This window comes from Vigna unguiculata, chromosome 3 (genome assembly GCF_037176805.1).
Source record: "Vigna unguiculata cultivar grain cowpea cultivar isolate G323 ecotype 2 chromosome 3, ASM3717680v1, whole genome shotgun sequence".
In the NCBI taxonomy this organism is placed as follows: domain Eukaryota; kingdom Viridiplantae; phylum Streptophyta; class Magnoliopsida; order Fabales; family Fabaceae; genus Vigna; species Vigna unguiculata.
In genome coordinates this window covers 53,180,958-53,200,920 of record NC_140794.1, presented here as the reverse complement: position 1 = coordinate 53,200,920, position 19,963 = coordinate 53,180,958, and the positions used below count along the sequence as shown (strand labels likewise).

The 19,963-nt window shown below is 32.7% G+C and overlaps 2 protein-coding genes across 3 annotated transcripts; one reads left to right on the top strand and one right to left on the bottom strand.

The window, feature by feature from the left end:
- Positions 1–5,380: 5,380 nt before the first annotated feature.
- On the top strand, positions 5,381–7,271 carry LOC114179027 (light-harvesting complex-like protein 3 isotype 2, chloroplastic). Its single transcript, XM_028065216.2, has 3 exons — positions 5,381–6,016; positions 6,552–6,689; positions 6,790–7,271. Exons 1-3 carry the CDS (start codon positions 5,581–5,583, stop codon positions 7,038–7,040), a joined length of 825 nt encoding a protein of 274 aa, XP_027921017.1. The 5' UTR covers positions 5,381–5,580; the 3' UTR covers positions 7,041–7,271.
- A 941-nt stretch (positions 7,272–8,212) lies between these two features.
- LOC114177135 (glutamate dehydrogenase 2) lies at positions 8,213–11,479 on the bottom strand. Of its 2 annotated transcripts, XM_028062386.2 has the most exons (9): positions 11,274–11,479; positions 10,997–11,110; positions 9,780–10,001; positions 9,631–9,705; positions 9,415–9,531; positions 9,075–9,328; positions 8,926–9,001; positions 8,766–8,852; positions 8,213–8,670 (listed from the first exon to the last, which is right to left on the bottom strand). In XM_028062386.2, the coding sequence occupies exons 1-9, from the start codon at positions 11,379–11,381 to the stop codon at positions 8,485–8,487; spliced, it is 1,239 nt and encodes a 412-aa protein (XP_027918187.1). In that variant the 5' UTR covers positions 11,382–11,479; the 3' UTR covers positions 8,213–8,484. The 2 variants fall into 2 exon arrangements, with proteins under 2 accessions (XP_027918187.1, XP_027918188.1); XM_028062387.2 differs by lacking the exons at positions 10,997–11,110; positions 11,274–11,479 and adding an exon at positions 10,077–10,203.
- Between the last annotated feature and the right edge of the window lie 8,484 nt (positions 11,480–19,963).

Below are 19,963 nucleotides of genomic sequence, written 5' to 3'. Positions count from 1 at the left end.
CACGTGCATACACAAGCATCCAATAATAATAATAATAATAATAATAATAATAATAATAATAATAATAATAATAATATATTGATGACAAGATATTACACCTTACGATATTTTCACTAGATTAGGTTATTAATATTTGTATCATTTTATTATTTAATGATGATAATATATTAAACATTATTATCTTAGCAAAAGATACACAAGAATTCATTAGTTCATTAATACTTGCATCAATCTATTATTCAATGAATGAGTTAGTTACAATTAAAATTAGTCTTGTTTGTTATGTAAGTCAGATTGTACTTAAGTCAAGTTGACCTAAATAAAAATCATGTTTGTTTGAGGTGGTCCTAAGTTAATATGAATAAAGGGGAGTCAGACTTGAGTTATGTAGGTTGGTTAGGTCCAATCAAGTCAAAATTGAAAGGGTATATGTTGTGTTGAGTTGAACCGAGCTCATGTTAAGACAAGTCAAAATGAACTCATGTCAGGATGAACAGTGGCGAATTTTGACTAAAAATGTTGAAGGGACCAAAGTAATATAATTTTAAGAACATTATATTTCGTCATTAGCATAATGCTTTAAAAAATTGCTTCTCTACTAAACAATTTGATTATAGTGTTTCAAAATATGTGAAAAAGTATAATATATCTTGTTTTCATCAATAGTTTCCTTTTTTTTTTATCACTTTTTAATAATGAATTTATTCTTTTATTCTTTATCAATATATATTTTTTGTACATAATATTAAAAAACAATTTATCATAATTTAATAAAAAAAATTGAGGCACATAATTATTAAAAGAGAAATATATTATAGTTAAGTCACAATTAAAAATCAATTATGAAAAAATACATGATACATTTTTTTCTATATTCATACAAAATGAATAAACAAAAAGCTAATGAGATAAAAAATAATGTTTTCATTATCAAGTGAGACAAGAGACAAGAAAGGAAGAGGATAAATGAGAAATGAAAGCAAAAATAATTTTGTGTCTAACTTTTTTTTCTTAAAATACAAAAAGAAAATATATGAAATGAGAGATTATTACAATTTGTGAAAAAACTAAAAAGAAAAAATAAGAAGGGAAATAAAAATTATATTAATAAATATTTGGTTTAAGTACTCTTTTGATTTATGTTTCCGTTTAAAAATGTTAAGTTGGTCCTCCAATCCTTTTAGTCTCAATTTGGTCCCAAATTTTTGAAAAACTAATGCAATTTTGTCTTTTACTTAAATTTTTTGAAACGGGTAGATGATTTTTTCATTAAAATTGAAACTCTTAATATGAATGATTTGCTTTGTTGATGTGATTAATATAATCCTAGTGTCAATTTTTTTTTACAAAAATAGAAATCAAACCAGAAATTAAGCTTAAATATTTTTATTCTTTATTATCTATTAACATTAAATACACCATTTAATTTTCATCAATTTCTAAAATATATTACCTATGATTTAAAAAATTCAATAAAATTTTAATTATATATATATATATAATTTAAAAAAAAAATAAAAATTAGGGGGTGTAACATGCCTAAGGAATATTGCTTATTTTAAATAAATAAGTTTTTCAATTAAAATAAATACCACATTAATTATAACTATTTCCCCAAAACGCGGGAAATTTAAAATCATAATTAGTACCATACATAATCCGAATGTACCATAGCGTTATTTACAAGTGATATTAAAATTTAACAGAAAATATTTACATAAAAAACAAAACAATAGAGTTTCTTTCAAAATCCCAAGTGGCCCATGCTCTCCGTCTCTAAGCAGCTCCTGGCTCACCTGTCACATCATTTGCTCCCGGATAACAAATTATTTGATCATCGCCATACACACACAGATAGGATGAGCTATGCACAATAAAACATAAACAAATATATGTGAAATAAATATGCTTTCCCACCCAAAACAATATAAGTACAAACTCATAATTTCCAAATCACCCAACCATGACCTCATAGTCCTTCATGAGTCATATGCATGAACTAGGTCTTGGGACTTTCCTGTGCTCCCACGAAACTAACTCATTTGTGGTCCAACCCTATGAGCCTATCTCGCTCATAGTCCTGCCCTACGGACTCCTCGCCTACAGTATAAACATCCAAGTCTCACACTTGGACCCTGGCACACATGCAATCACCATACTGTGGACTCCTCGTCCAATAGTAGCTGACGAGAACATTACAGTTCCTTGCCCATCGTGCGCTCGACACATGCAATCACCATACTAAGGACTCCTCGCTCATTAGTAGCCGACGGGAACTCAACCAGTTCCATGCCCATCATGTGTCCAACCTCCGAGCACATCCTAGACCCCTATTGGACTTAGCCCATCAAGCCCAAACATCACACCACATGCATATCAAGTTGATCCTTATGATAAACATCCAAAACACGCTCGCAAACACATAGAAACACAATAATTCACATAAGCTCGCTTAGACTAGGAACCCCTCGCCCAAGCTAAGTCCTTTGCTTCGCTTAGGCTAGTTCGCCTCGCCTAGGCAAGCTTTAAACAACCACAATTACATGTTATCTCGCTTAGGCGAGATTCCCTCGCCTGGGCGAGTTGCACCATCGCTCAAAGCAACACGCTCCCCTCGCCTAGACGAGGAACCACTTAACCATGTCATTTCACATCGCAACCTCGCTCAGGCGAATGTCTCTCGCCTGAGCGAAACAGAGTCGCTCAAAACACCAATACTTCTCGCCTGGGCGAGATATCGTGCTCAAAAGCGCTCAAGTTTCCTCGCGACCTCACTTAGGCGAGCTGTTCCTCGCCTGAGCGGGACTGAGTCGCTCAACATCAAACCAAGGTCGCCTGGGCGAGCAGCGTGACCCCACATCAGACGTGAGGTTCTGCAACTCTCCCCTAGACGAGATAGACTCGCTTGGGCAAGACTTGCAGAGTTCCCTCACTGTCACACACAGATTTTACCCAAAACAGTGTCAAACCATACCACAAAACATGCAATCGATACCAATGTTATTGTAATGGCAATTAGCACCCAGAACAATACTTTTCACACAAAATTGACAACCACATTCGAACATACAATCACCAATAACCCGAAAGGTCAAAACCCTCCTCCCACAACACATTACCCACCCAATGGTTATCCTTCTGCTAGGTTTTCTTTACCCCTTCACATTCATACCACCACTAATAATTAGCAAAATTAAAGCTTATGCTTTACCCACCAAGGTTTGAACCCATGACCTTCCACTCATAAGGCCAAAGCACCACCACTATGCCAAATCACATTTGATGATACCCTCCAATCAAACAACAACTTACATCATCAACCCCATACTCATACATATTATAAAAAGGCAATAATAAAATAACACACATAATTGGCATATATAGGACTCAAACCCAAGTACTCTCACACAATCAAGTACTCTCAACTACATGAGCTAGTACTTTTCCACACCATATTAAACAACAATAATTATCACAACGACGCCTTTTACCCGCATTTATTAATTAATTAATTATTTAATTAATTAATTTCTCGGGTCTTACAGGGGGGACATGGCTCCTCCTTGCCCCATTAAACATCCGCCCTTGAGGATGAGTCAAGTCAGGCTTATGTTAGGCCAAGTCGAGTCCAGCCAAAGTTGGTCAGTGTTAAGTCAGGTGAAACTCAGACGCATCTTAGACTGAGTTGAGTAAGACCCATGTTAGGCCATGTTGTGCCAAGTCAATTTGAATCCACATCAGGTTAACTTAAGTTAAATTCATGTTAGATTGAGTATAGTTAGGCTCCGGTTATATCAAGTTGAATTGAATTCACAGTTTGTGTAAGGTCGAGTCAAGTTTGGCTCATCTCAAGTTGGCCCATTTTGGATCCACCTCAAGCTCAATCCACTTGGGCTTATCTTGAGTCATGTCAAGTTGGATCCATCTCGACCAGAATCATGATATGACCACTTTAGGTTGAACAAGTCTGACCCGTGCAATATGTAAAATATGTATGGGTCAATTTATAATTTAAAAATACGGTTAAATATGTTTTTGATCTCTCAAGTTTTAGTGAAATTTGAAATTAGTCTCTTTTCAAAACTTTTGACCAATTTAGTCATTCATCTTTAAAAATGCATGAATTTAGTCTTTTTAACAAAATTTTGTTAAGTTTATCTGACGTTTCAAGCACATTTCACGATAATATTTGAATTGTTTACACCGTTTGACATATTTTCGCTTCAATGTTAACTTAAATATTATCATAAAATGCGTTTAAAATATTAAATAAATTTAACAAAATTTGATAAGAAGGACTAAATCCACACATTTCTAAAAAGGAGGGACTAAATTGGTATAAAGTTTCGAAGATGGACTAATTTCAAAATTTATTGAAACTTTAGGAATAAAAACATATTTAACCCTTAAAATATCTTAAGGACTTGTGCATTTCTAATTGAAGCATGAGGCAAATTCACTTTCATCAAACCCACTTCATGGAGCTAAGGCTTTTTATAAAAAACCTTATTTTAAAATTAAGTTGGAATTGACGCATGAATTAAGGATTAAATCGACAATTCTATAAATAATGATGTTTTACCATAAATCATTGAGCATCACACGTGTAATTAGTACTCTATATGGTTATAAAATTTAATATTTAATAGATTTTTTTTCACTTTTTATTTTGGGTGATAAACTTCATATTGCTTGCACTTTTGGCCTGTCCTTTCATATACACCATAAACATAATTACTCCTTGTTGGTAAAGTGGTTATGCTAAACAAGAAATTTTGTTTCTCAACTAAATAATTTTGAGTCACCTTAAAGGCGTACAGTATTAAAATCCATCGATTTTCCAAAAAAGTTAAAGAGTGTTATAAACAAAATTAAAAGAAGTCAGAATGCAGAGGTTAAAAAGAAAAAGAGTAAAATGTAAAGATGTATAAAAGCAGGTAAAATATGGAAACTTCTATTTATACCAATATTAAAATAATCTTTAAAATATTAAACAAACTCGATTCTCTCATTTGTCATTATCGGCATCAGATTTACCAAGAATCACCTTAAATTTTACCACTACTCTGTTTCAACTCAACTCAATCTAGTTAACTCCTCTATTTTCTCATAAAATTCTAAACATCCTCAAAATCTATGAATATTTACTCACCTAAAATCCTTACTCTTCTGAAATCAAGTCGAACATAGTGTAATTGAGCATTTTGTGACATACTCTAGATGGACTCAAGAAAAAAAAAGAAGCAATTGATGGGCCATTTTGTAAGTTTGAAGATGGTGTAATCCATAGATTTTGCGTGCTGGGAGATGATTGGATAAGAATGGACTAAAAGGACAAACGAGTTGCGAGGCCTGAACACTGTACCTTTTCCTCTTTTCCTTTTTCACTTCAATACTTCCCCCTTGTGACTTTTGTGTGTGTGCTGTGCCCATACTTTCTAAGGCTGAGGATAGCCCCAGCCGGAAATAGAAACTCAAACCCACCCACTCATCAACTCATTCAACCACCATGTTCTGATATTTCCTCCACCACACACACTCACACACACTCAAATTCACACTCACATACCAACCAAATTAATGCAGATGCAAAGCATGTCAACCACCATGGCTTCCTTTTCCCCTCCCACCCATTTCTCAGCCACTCCTTCGTCGCACCCCAAACCCCGTCTCTTCCACAAGACCCACTTTTTATTCTCTCTCAGGTCCAGGACCCTTGCTAGCTCTTCATTGAAGGCTGCTGCTGCTCCTGAGAACGGCGTCGGGACTGCCGTCGAGCCGCCGCCGGAGCAGGCCGCGCCGGAGTCTTCTCCCCCGCCGCTCGAGAACAGTTCTGTTGGAACCAATGGGGCTGCTGCTGCTCCTGCTCCTGCTCCTGCTCCTGCTGCTGCGGTTCAGATTGAGGAGGTGAAAGTTCAAAGTGGTTTCGTGGATCCGAGATGGGTTTCTGGAACATGGGACTTGACCCAGTTTCAGAAAAATGGCGCTACCGATTGGGATGCTGTAATTGATGCTGGTAATGTTATTATCCCTTGCTCATTGTGCTCGTAATGGTAATGTTTTAAATTTTTTCTTGCTCCTAAATTAAGTTTTGGTTGGTGCCTGTAACCTTTGTACCTTCATACATATATGTTTCTTCGCTGCCTAAAATTTCCCCTCTTCAGTTATTTAAGGTAACCATTTTGCACAGGAAATGTTGCTAATTGGTACAAACTGATGTAGATTTCGTTATGTACATATCTCTTGTTGACAAGAAAAAAGATATACCTTTTGGTGGATTTTTTAGAGTGTAGATGTGTTACATTACGATGTAATTGTGACCTCCCTTCATTTGTCGGCTTGAAGTTTATTCCCCAATTGAAATCAGTTTGCTAATAAAATGGAGTCAATGGGTCTGCATCCAATGTCATTCCTGTATTCCAGTTGATAGAGCATGGTTCATTTTGTGACAGAGGGGTAACTCAGTTTATGTTGGATCAGATTCATATCTGGTTGGTTTCATTTTTTTCCCCTTAAAAAATATATCAACGTGTGGGTGTAATTATTTTCAGAGGCTAGAAGGAGGAAATGGCTTGAGGATAACCCGGAATCATCCAGCAATGAAAATCCTGTAGTTTTTGACACCTCCATCATACCCTGGTGGGCATGGATGAAAAGGTTCCATCTCCCTGAAGCTGAACTACTCAATGGTGAGTTTTGATTTGCATTCCAGAATGAAATTAAAGAATAATTTCTTATGTCAGTAAGATACAAATAAACACTAACATTCTTGTTTTGAGTATCGTGCAGGTCGTGCCGCCATGGTAGGATTCTTTATGGCATATCTGGTTGATAGCTTGACGGGAGTTGGCCTAGTGGATCAAATGGGAAACTTCTTCTGCAAAACTCTTCTGTTCGTGGCTGTGGTCGGAGTTCTTCTGATCCGAAAGAACGAGGACCTTGAAAACCTTAAGAAGCTATTTGATGAGACTACTTTATATGACAAGCAATGGCAAGCAACTTGGCAGGACGAAAATTCAAGCACTCCCAAGAATGAGTAGTGGAATTGCTGTTTTGTAGTTCTCCCCCTTTATGTCTCTTAATACACTTCTCTATTACTCTTTCTAGTAAAAAAAACAGACATGGATATGAATTAGACATTGTATTTCATATCCTTCTCTCGTCCTAGCTCCAAATGACCTAGATAGTTTCTGTTTGTTTGCAATGCGGGAGTTGTTTTTTTCTTAATTAAGAACCCATCAACTTCCAAAAATAATACAACTTTGTAGCAATTCTATCTTTTGTTTTTACCATTTTCAGTTTCATTTTTGTTGCAATCTCCCAAGTATTGATACGTGTACAAAGGTATCAATGATATCAGCTCGTTCAGGGGGTGATTGCAATAGTAGAATTACGCATTACCAAACATTTAAAATGGAAGATAACCTACAAACAACATCGATGACCCGTAAGGCCGTATCGACCTACATGACCAGTACTGAGTAGAAAATGTAAGCATAGGGACGATGTGAAAATTTCCGAACATTTCCGCCTCAGAAATGATCGTTCCATCACTGAACCAAACTTGCCATAATATTCAAGGAATTGAAGCTTATAGAAGTTATGGATATAGGTAAGTCTAGCGTTATCTTACCGTAAAGAAATCATGTTAGGGAAATACAATTTTAATCCAGAACATTTTTTTTGAGATAGAAATCTATTAGTTAAGGTTACATGATTTTAGTTCAATTTTGATTTCAGTTTAAAATGCTCTTAACCAAGATTGTACTATCTTTACATTACTTCTAAGAGCGCTCTCAACTAAAGTTCAGTTTAATACATTTTTTTACAAAATTGTATCATCTTGACACGATTTATCCATATCTTTAATTTTTTTAAAAGTTACCCATTTTAGTAAATTAAAAAAAAAAAGGTTACATTACTTTAGTAACAAAAAAAGGCTTGATTTTTAATGTGAGAGCAATCCCCCTGAGGCGATCTTCGTATGGTGGATGTTACTTTCACGGCTATTGTTCTTGCATCTATCAAATTTCTCGCCACATCTCATTAAACACTTTCGGAAAATTATTTTCATAACAGGAGTGAGATGATTATCTCCCGCAAAATATTTCCAAATTTGTTTTTGTATGTTTCGGAAAATAAAATCTGGAACGATAGAATGCCGGGAGAAATTTGATACGGTGCAGGAAGTAAAGGAAGATGAGCCCATGACTAAGATTTGAAAATAAAAAAGCAATAGATTCAAAAACTGCAATCCACTAATACATCAAACTAGAACAACTAGAACATTTGAAACACAAATATGGCTGTAACTATGGCATCATCAACACCAAATGACAAGCACCATACGCATTGGACAGACCAAATGGCGAGAATAATGTTTTATTGGCAAGTCTCTAATGCCTTAACTCGACTGACTAAACCTAGATTAAACCTAGATTAAAGAAATTACAGCCATAAACCCTGCTCTTGCAGGTGCAGATCCTAAGCTTCCCAACCTCTGAGAAGAGTAGCACGAGCAACACGGTTCACTCCAAGAGTGAATGCTCCCATTCGCAAGCCACAGTTATGAATCTTGCACATTGCCTTGATGTCTTGGAAAGACCTGGTCATGTATTTCTTCAGCTCATGATTCACCTTTTCCTCATCCCACATGAAACCTTGAATATTCTGCAAGCACCACAGAAGCAGAAGAAGTTAAACATTAAAATAGATACACAATAAACAGTGTCAAAATAAACTTAAACTTAGTTGAATCTATCTACCTGAACCCATTCAAAGTAACTCACAGTCACTCCACCAGCATTGGCATAGATGTCAGGTAAGATAATGACTCCTTTCTTAGACAAAATCTGCAAAAAAGAAAATCACTCATTACATCTTTACATTATCACCTACGTATATAGCCTGGGGTAATCAACTTACCTCATCCGCTTCAGGGTCAGTGGGATGATTTGCTGCTTCTATTATAAACTTTGCCTTCACGTCAGAAGCATTTTCCCTTCAAAAATAATATACTACGATTAAGTTGGTGTTAAATGGATCAATGTTAAAACAAACATAGAATTTCATACCTATTTAGAACTCCTCCCAGTGCACAAGGGATAAGCACGTCGCATTCATGAACAAGCAACTCATTTGGATCCATGACTTCTGCACCAGGAAAGTCCTTCAGGGTTCCATTGCCCTCATCCTTGTATTTCAGCAGAGCAGGGATGTCGATTCCATTTGTGTTTTTGATAGCACCACTGATATCACTGATAGCAATCACCTTTCCCCCTCTCTCATAAATAGACTTAGCAGCCCATGTGCCCACATTTCCAAAGCCCTGGTGTCATTAAAATCAAATAGATCTTGAAGCTGAGATTCATATGTACACACTAATCATCATACCATGGCAATGGAAATTATTACCTGGATAACAAATGTGTGATCAGCAACGGACTTCCCATATTCAGCAAACAAGGCTTCAGTTGCAAAAACCACTCCAAGACCAGTGGCAGCCTCCCTTCCCAATGATCCTCCAAGATCCTATAGAAAAATGACATTAGCATTCAAAGCAAATCTCCTAATAACTCTAATGTCAAATTTATTTACAGTTCCTAAGGGTATTGTGCATTTGAGACTTACAATAGGCTTCCCAGTCACAACTGCAGGTGAATGACCATGAAACTTTGAATACTCATCAAGGATCCATGCCATGGTCTGTTTCAGTGAAATAGTTAGAGATATATGAAACTATAAAATACAATCAGTGGTAAAAATGTTATTATCAGTACCTGGGCATTAGTTCCCATATCTGGGGCAGGAACATCCCTTTGAACACCGATGAGATCATGAATCTTCTGAGTGAAGACCCGAGTAAGACGTTCTAACTCACTGATACTCAGATCTCTAGGGTTGCAGCCAATCCCACCTTTTGCTCCTCCATAGGGAATGTCTGCTACAGCTGTCTTCCATGTCATGAGCTGAGCTAGAGCATTCACCTCATCTGGGTCAACCTGGCATCAAAATGCAAAAATGATAAAAATGATCATCAAAAGAACTGTGTAGATCAGCCATCTCTTTTAGTCTACCAAAGTGTAGATCAGAACTCTGATGCAGTGTTTATTTAGTATTCCAAAAAAATTTGTTCTGCTGTGATGGAGGAAAAACTTTTTCAAAGGCATTCATGCAATCTCATTATGAGATGTGAACAATTCAAGAAGCATGTAGATTTAGCAAACAGAACAAAACCATTGCATTACAAAAAGTAGATAAAGCCAAGGTTTTGAATTGTAATTGCTTGTGGTTCAGTCAGGTTGAGAAATGCTGCATGTATTTTTTTTTTTTTAATTTGTGATTGGATTCCGCAGATCTACACGGAAATTTTCACATTCAACATATCCATATCCGTCAGGTTGAGAAATGCTGCATGTATGTTGTGATTGGAATCCGCAGATCTCCACGGAAAAGGTCACATTCAACATGCAAATTTCTGTCTGATTGAATTCCGTGTGGATCTCATGATTGGATTATGTGGAAGGAAGGTACCATTTGAAACACACTTTTGGAATTTCATTACAAAGTTACTGTAACAGGTGCAATAATTATTCTGTATGCATCAATTAATGATCAACACCATCAATTAATCTTCAATAGTAAATAATTGGAAATGGAAACTTTCAATAATGATTTGCAATGGCTATTAAATTATAGAGAGAAAATGACAATAGTTCACAGTTCTATATCGTCACTTTCACATAAATAATAATTATAATAAAACAGAGATCACTTTCAAAAAAATAATAATAATAATAGAACTGCGCAGTTCAACACAAATTTCATAAAATAATAACCTAATCTTTTTACATGTCGACTCCAGTATAGACTCAAATGAAATACTTTTGGCCAAAATGCACACTTTAAAGATAAATCATAACATCAAAAGTTCAATTAAACACAAAATCAAATTCAAAACAATGAGAAAACACAAAAAAACATGATATATTCAGACCTCCGGATGATATCGAATCCCTCCTTTCATTGGACCACGAGCATTATCGTGTTGGATCCTGAATCCCACGTAGGAAACCAGAGTTCCATCATCTTTCGGAATCGTGCACTCAACCTGAAAAGATCAGACACAAACAACAGGTAAATCCTTCTCCACACATCCCAGAAACAATAACATGAAAAGATCATAAATTTTTTGATGAGGGTGAGTGAGAAAACAAGCCATGCAAACAAAAGGAGTGAAAATCCATAAAAGGGAGCATATGAAGGTTGAATACCTTGATTTCTCTGAAGGGTATGAGAAGACTCTTCTCAAGCTTGGAATCCAAACCGAGGATACGAGCCGCACGTTGAAAGTTGCGGTTGGTGGCGGCTAGAGCATTCATGGTTGCAAAGGAGAGAATGCAAAGAGAGATGTGAGTGACTGAATGAGTCAAGCGTCACTCAACTCAAAAGAAGAGAATGCAATGGTTATGCAGCATTAGTTGAGTGAGCATGTATTTTTATAGAAGGAAGAGAGAGAAAGTAAGAGAGAGATAAAGTAGGCATTTATTACTTTTTGTTTGACTTGAATCACTCAAACTAATGTAACAGTCATTATGATATATTTTAACAGTTACTTTATTTAATTATTTCATTAATTAGGCATTGATGTATTTTTCCTAAGTGACTCAATCATCTATGTCATTCTTATCTATACAATAATCTTAATATCATTCTTATCTATAAATTTTATTTTTTATATTTCTAACTATCATGATATATTTTTAAAGTAGTTTTTATAAACTAATGATTTTATTGTACAAATAATTAAAAAAAATTAAAATCATTTGCAGTGTATTTTAAATTGCAAATGTAAGATCTTTTGTTCCCATATATTATTATATAAAGGGGTAAATTTACTAATATTCATTATAAAAACAAAATTTAAAATAATAAATTGAGCATATAAATATTTACATTCACCACCAACTAAAATTGAATTCTATCTTTGTTTAATCTTATCATGAACAGTCAAATATAACTCTTTTGTATGAATAATAAATAATTAAAGAACTTAGGACATTAATTAAACTATCTGTTATATTTTTATTATTTATTATTGTTGTTAAGTTTGCTTTTACATTGAATACATAATGTACATTACATATTATATACATAAATATTGGCATTTATTTTATACTAATTATATCAGTTGTTATCTTTATACAATTAATATTATATATAATATATGTGATTATAAATATTTGTAATTTAAATTTTGTATCTTGCCATAACTATTAAAATCTCCTGTAATTATAGTTTATAATTATTAATACATTGATTTAAGAAAATATTCATGCAGCTATATTGAATAACATAATTATTAATACATTAATTTAAGAAAATATTTATTGAGCTATATTGAATAACATTACTATTTATATTATAGTTACAACTATTATTCCATCTCTTACATTAGAAATAAATTTCCTATTAAATGGACATGCATGCTGGAGATTTTACTTTAAGCAAAATAATTCTAATATTATATTTTCTTTTATTAAAAAAAGTGATTTCAACTTAATTAACTGATTTTTTTTATCTAATATCTTAATTTTGTTAATGATATGATTAAATTTAATTTCAATTGGATTTTTCGATTTTGACATCAAAACATGGTATCCATCATATCAAATTACATAAGCGGCTACTTCAATTTACTTCGCTACTTCAATTTACTAATATTGTACATTAATATTGAATGATTAAATTTTATTTTTTTATAAATCATCTCAATATACATAAAAATTAAATATAATTTAAATATTTTAGTTTCATATTTTTCTCAATTATATTAAATATCTTTTTTTAAAACACTTTTGATGGAAGTGTTGTGTATTGTAAGGATTTAATTGTGATATTTTTTATTAGAAAAATATTTATGTACTAAAATAAATATTAATTGTTGGTTATTAAGAAACAATAAAGTATTTAAGTTTTTCTTCTTTTAAACATTAATATATGTAATTTTTGTTCTAATTCTAATGCAATGTTACATGAACATATCATGAACATGACTGTTTTGATAGCTAAAATGAAATTTGCATTTAGTTTCTATCTGGTGCAGGTATAATACCGTTATTTTTATAAAATAAAAATTCTTGAACTTTCACACAATTACCCTTTTATATAAGTGATAAATAGAGAGGTACCTTTCTGATATTAACAAATGAGGTGTTAGTTACATGGTGGAATTAGATTTACTCATAAAATTATTTTATATTCTTTTACAATTAACTAAGTACATAAACTGAAACCATAAACATATTTATATAATTTATATAATTACAGCTACGGTAATATCTAACTATTCTCCATTGTATATAAACGTTAAAAGAATATTTGTAAAGATTGTCCAAACAAAAAAGAGTTCATTAGGTGTCAGTGTATAAGAAAAAATTTAATTACATTATATTAAAAATATTTTGATATTTATCCATATTAGCCCAGAGGGAGAGTTGTTTTATCCTGGTCCAATGAACGTTGTGTGAGATTGTAACTAAGAATTACATAGGTAAATTGTTGTGCAGGATAATACGATAATATTGAGGTGATTGAATGTATGATGAATAACCTGAATCAGGAGATAAATTTGAAAACATTGAAGAGTGTGCGGAACATGTTGGGGAGCGCATTCGCATTGAACATATATTGGGCAGCAGACTGATGATGCACCGATTCGTTTACCGCAGAGGCGCATCTTACGTCGTCTCTGTTTGCTTCTGCCGAATACTATTCACGAAGACTGATTTGCAGGTGTGAAGCGTTATTCACGAAGGCTGATTTGCAGGTAAGGAGCGGGATTGTGGTGAGAGATGAAATGAATTGCAGTGTGGATATGCAAATTTGGTTGTTCTTCTATCGTTTCCAACAATGTAGAGAATAGGGCCAAAGCTAGTTAATTGGGTGCTTCAACCACATACATCGTCCCCTGAAAATATAAAAATTCAAGAAATTCATCGTTTTTTTTGTTGTCTTTTCTGCACAAGCTCCGGTGGTTAAAAGATCAATAATTTCATACCCATATTTTTTTTTATTATGCATAACATTTTTCAATTTTAAATAAAAACTTAAATTTTATTTTAATTTGTTTTTCACTCAATATTCTTATAATTATACCACAATTTTTCTTTAAGGTAATTCGATAAACATTTAATATTATTCATCATAAATATTTTTTAATATATCATATTCATCACATCATATAAATTTTCACAAATTTTCATTTTAAATCTATTCGATTCATTCAGTTTTTATCCAATTCAAACAATCACAACTTCACCACAATTTCTTTCAAATTCATTCAAATTTACTTCTCTATATCCATCTTTTAATCCAAACACATAATTAGTGTTAGTGTAGGTGTCATGTCCCCCTAAATTTAAAAAAAAAAAAATTAGTAGTATATATATATATATTAATAAAACATAAAATTAAATATAATAGAAAAACAAATTTATTGAGATATTTTTTAAATTCTCTTTCATACTTGAAAAGTCTATTTGTGAAAGCTTGAAATGTTTGAAAGGTACCATGTTTAATCTTTGTAAAAAAAAAAAAAAATCTCTTTGAGATTTATAATATTTTTCAAATTCTTTTGTAATGAAAATATTGCACTTTCATGTAAAAAAAGGAAATCTTCATAATATATTTTGTTACTCCTTCAAATTAATTTTCATTTTTTAAGTTTAATTATATTTTAATTTTTAGCAATATTAAAATATAGTTATTTTATTATTTTATTATTTTTTAACTTTTTGTAGGTGTACATCGAGTACATTATTAGTTAGAATTACATATCACTTATCGATATTTTTGTCCTTTAAATAAAATAAAATTGGATTTATGATGATTAAGTCAAGATTCATTTAATATTACAATTAACTTCATATTAATTATCCTTAACCAATGTTTTTAGGACACTGATTAGCAGGACTCTACTTGCTATATATTAATTCTATCAAAATATTGGAGTTTTCTTTGTGAAAGTATGGTAAAGTTTTGAGTTATACGAATCTCAATTTTGATCTTAGTAGGGTAGGGTAATCTGTGACCATCGTACCCATGACTTATTACCTATGATGCATAGATACAATATGTGTATTGGATACGCTAATTTTGAAAATAATAAGACATAATACATAATATATGCATATTAAAAAATATATAATTTATTTTTAAAAAACATGTGAAATATATGATTATTCTTGAGTAAATCCAAATTAAAATCAAATGTATTAAACATTTTCAACATAAAAATTTATAAATTATTGTCATTATAAAACATTATTGGTTTATGTATTAGATATTTTATTGATAAGTATCGGTAAATTATTATAAAATATTGAATACGGATACATGTCAGACACAAATACATTATACAAATTGAAGTATGGGTGCATCATAGCTTATTACTTACCTCCTCATATTAGTTGGTTTTCGTGTGGCGTTATCCTTTCCCAAATTAAAGGTCATAACAGTTCCTTAATCTCATCAACTACTACAAAGGACAAAAATACTATTAAACCTTTAATTTATATAGGAATTATAATTAGTCATTCTTCAATTTTTTTTGTTTAATTTAGTATCTCAACTTTAAAAATACATGAATTTAGTTTTATTAACAAAATTTTATTAAGTTTATTTTACGTTTCAAACACGTTTCTCAACTAATATTGAAGTGAAAATATGCAAACGGTGTAAACAAATCAAATATTATCATAAAACGTGTTTGAATCGTCACATAAACTTTATAAAATTTGGTTAAAATGACTAAATTCACGCATTTTTAAAGTTAGAGAGCTAAATTAAACCTAAAATTTAAAAAAGAGGTTATTTCAATGTTTTTAACATGTGTGATAATTAAAGAATAATTCCATTTTATGAGTAAATAGAAACATCAGAGAACAATTTTATATGGTTATAAATAGATTAGGTTTCTAAAAACCACTATATGGTTAAGATTTTCTACACCAAAGAGTACGCGTTGATTTGGAAGGTGAAGTTGCTTTGCTCTATCTAGTATGAATTTGTGGAGGCTTTCCCTTTTAATTTTGATAAATAACTTTACAAATTCGAGGTTATATAAATGATAATTTTTTATCAAGGCTTAAATTTAATTTTTACTGTAATAATCGGTATCATCAGAGTATTGTCATGATTTATCATTCTCATGTTTTTTCTTTTGGCCTATTTTCTCATCATAATATTTATGTATTTTCAATTAAAATATAATTATTTAATTGTTATTATTTTTTAACTTTTTTTATCAAATAAATTATCAATTATAATATGTAACACTTACTCATGTGTACTTTTATCCTCAAAATAAAATAAAATTATATTAATAATTAGTAAGATCATAATTTATTTAATACTACATTTACTTGTAAATTTTTACAAAATTCAGTATTCATTAATTATACCTTAATTAATATCTTTTCAGAATATTTATCAATCACTTTTTAGTCAATTGCAAAACTAGTAAAGATGTGTTATTGATTTCGAAAAGTGAGCCAAAACTGAACAAAATTATCTTACAAAATTATCTTAACTACAATAAACTACATTTAATTGCATTATATATAAACTAAAAATAACTTAACTATTATAATAAAAATGTAAAAATTGAACTTATTTCAGTTAACTATTAAGTAACTAGTAACTGCACCCAACTGTTTCATTTATTTTTCTTTTCTTCTCTTCGATCCCCTTCTCTCCATTATACTGTGCACTACACTTCCTGATAAATTTTCTCGAACAAGATTATCTTCATAATAGTGAATGCTAAAATGTTATAGAAAACACGCACAGAATAAAATAGTTTGGCCTTAATAATTAAGGTTTTCTCTATAAAGAAAAGGGAGCTAAACAAATTTTCTCAAAAAAAAACAGCAATGAAAAAGTAGTTTTAAAAATAGAAAAAAAAGTTTCAAAAAAAAAATATAATTTACATTATATTATACATTATTTAACTGTTAAAGTTAGTTATAAAGTTCAGATAAATGTTAAAAGGGTAACTGGAAGCCAACCAATCAGCCAGTAGCTTAAAATCAGTAACTCAACCGAAAGTTTTTTAACTATATTATTAATTGTTAAATTATAAATGTTTGATTAAACTATCTTAATAAATATAAAATTAGAAAAATAGATACGTGGATATGGTACTTGTAACACCCTATTTAATTTAATATACGAAATTAAAGGAAGCATTACAAAAAGATAATATAATAGCGCAGTCCTGGAGTTTAAAACTCAACTCCTTACAATCCAAGACACACCACGATGTCCAAAAGAAAACTGGATAAAAAGTTTACAAAGAAAGTATGTAGATCCAAGGACAAACAAGTACATGGGCCTTAGCCCTAAAGAAAAGCCCAATAAAGAAACTAAAAACCAGCCCATGCATGCTATGCAGCGGAACCATCACCTCCCTATTGCCTACGGGTGTTCCTCGCATCTGCTCACATCAACAAGTTAATGATCATCGCAAAAGAGAGTACCACACAGCAGGACACACAACAAAAACAAAAGGGTAAGCTAGAGCCAAAAGTGGTTTTGTCATGCAAACAGATATACTTCCACAGTCAATTATACACATGTCATCCAATCATGTTACGACTCTTCAAATCAATACACTAAGACTCGACTCGACTCATCCGGCTACATATAATCTGGTCGGATTTAGCGGATGCTCGCACTTGTGGTGGATACCTCTGCTCACCCCCGAGCTGTTCACCCCCAAGCTATGTGTTACAAGTGTTACAAATGTTGCAATGAATCAATTCCCTCACACACAAGGTTGGCCCTTAATGAATTTCAGGCCTCCTGCTACTCCCACCACAGGAGTCAATCCACTCTAAGTGAGACTAACTGACCCCTTAGAGTGTCAGGATGCAATCCTTACCTTGAATCCTTACCAAATTATATAGATGGGGCACCACCATGGGCACTCACTAACAGGGGCCATGGAATTATGTCCCGACCATTGAAGCACTATCCTAGAGTCTCACCTAGAGATCCCAAGGATTTACGTACTGACCACATACTATACATATCCAATCAATCATGAAATATTCACCACATATGTCAATATCATATCAATCTTTGTAATCATCCCTCATTCGTATCTCATATTTAGTCAACCACAACTCATCCTTCCCAAAGCCATGAAAATAGAATCGTACATCATGCCAATACCATGCCAAGGAACATCATTCATTTTCCATGAATCCCTCCATATTTCATATCCACTCCATAACCACTCATCATGTTAAATTTTGTGAACCAATCACATACAAACATCATGCTCACAACATGCCAAAACTCATGAATCATAATTTCCATCTCATTCATACAGGGTCACTCAATTCATCAGTTCATACCCAAGATAAAGCATAACAAGCCAAACATACAATTAAGGCCCCAACAACATAAAAGGTACAGTTGCATAAAGAAATCATGTGCCAGTCTCGCTCAAGCCACAGGATCTCGCTTAGGCGAGACTGTCATTAGGGAACCCTGCGAGGCTCGCGGATTCTCGCTTAAGCGAGCCGCTACTCGCCCGGGCGAGCATGTCCCTCGCCCAAAAGAAAGACTTCCTCGCCTGAGCTACGCCTACAGTACAAATCTCAAACCCCCACTCGTCCTCGCTCAGGCAAGCCTAGATGGTGTCTCGCTCAAACGAAAGCTCTCCGCCTGAGCGAGAGCTCGAGAGCGAGTCTGAGTCTGTCTCTGCAAGTCTCGCCTGGGCGAGAGTGTTAGGTCTCGCCACTGTTCATCCTGAAACAGCCATATTTCCACATTCAAACAATGATGCCAACCATACCATACATTCATAGCAACATATAAGCTTGGAAATCACGAATCACAAGCAAGATAACAACCATCGCACCAAACAAGAGGGTTCTAGCTTCCCTTACCTGGACGAATGCTAGCGGAAGGTACAAGCAAACATTAGAGGATTACTACAGATTCAAGAACTGATTTGCAAGCTGGAATACTGACAGTGTAATAAATGGAGTTCTCTTAGCTCAACGAAGAATGAGAGCCAAACCCTAGCAGAGCTTTGTTAGAAGGAGAAGAGAGAGTGAGACTGCTGTTTTTCTGATAGGTGTAGAGAATGAGAGGAGTAAGGCTGGTTTATGGGTTTTGGGTACCCTATGGGCCAGCCCTTAGGCCCAAAAGTTAAGGCCCTTCCCCTTTAACATAATACCAGAAAAGTGGGTCTTACAGTACTAATTATATTTTTATTTTATTTTATTCATAAAAATATATTTTCGAACAGTATCCTTTTAATCTTTAATCAATCTTAAACTTTTATATTTTTATTTGTTGATGAATATTTTAATGTTGGGTATTCCATTATTCATATGACGTAATATTGTAAAATATTTTTAATTAAATTTAAATAAAAATATCAATTTTTGGAGTGTTAGAAATCCCACATCGACTAGAGATAAGGCCAATTCACAATATATAAGTGGGTGCAATCCTCACCTTAAAAGTCGATTTTGTGAGGTTGAGTTAGGCTTAAAAAAATTAGTGCAATTCGGTTAAAAAATAGTATAATTCAATTTAAAAATTGTGTAATTCGGTTCAAAATGAGTGCAATTCGGTTAAAAAATAGTACTAAAAAATAGTGAAGTTCGGTCCAAAATTAGTACAATTCAGTTCAAAAATAGTGTAGTTCATTTCAAAAATAGTGCATTTCGAAACACAGTTTAGTCATAACAGTTCAATTCAATTCATACTACAATGCAATTTAGTTCACCACAGGTTAGTTCAATTTTTTAGAACAAAAAACAATTCAGTTTAGTTTGCTTAAACTAATTTTCAGTTTAGTTCAGTTCAGTGAACTATTTTGTAGTTCACTGTAATCTTAATAATGCAGTGCAGTTCGATTCATTTTAGCCAGCCCTAGAGA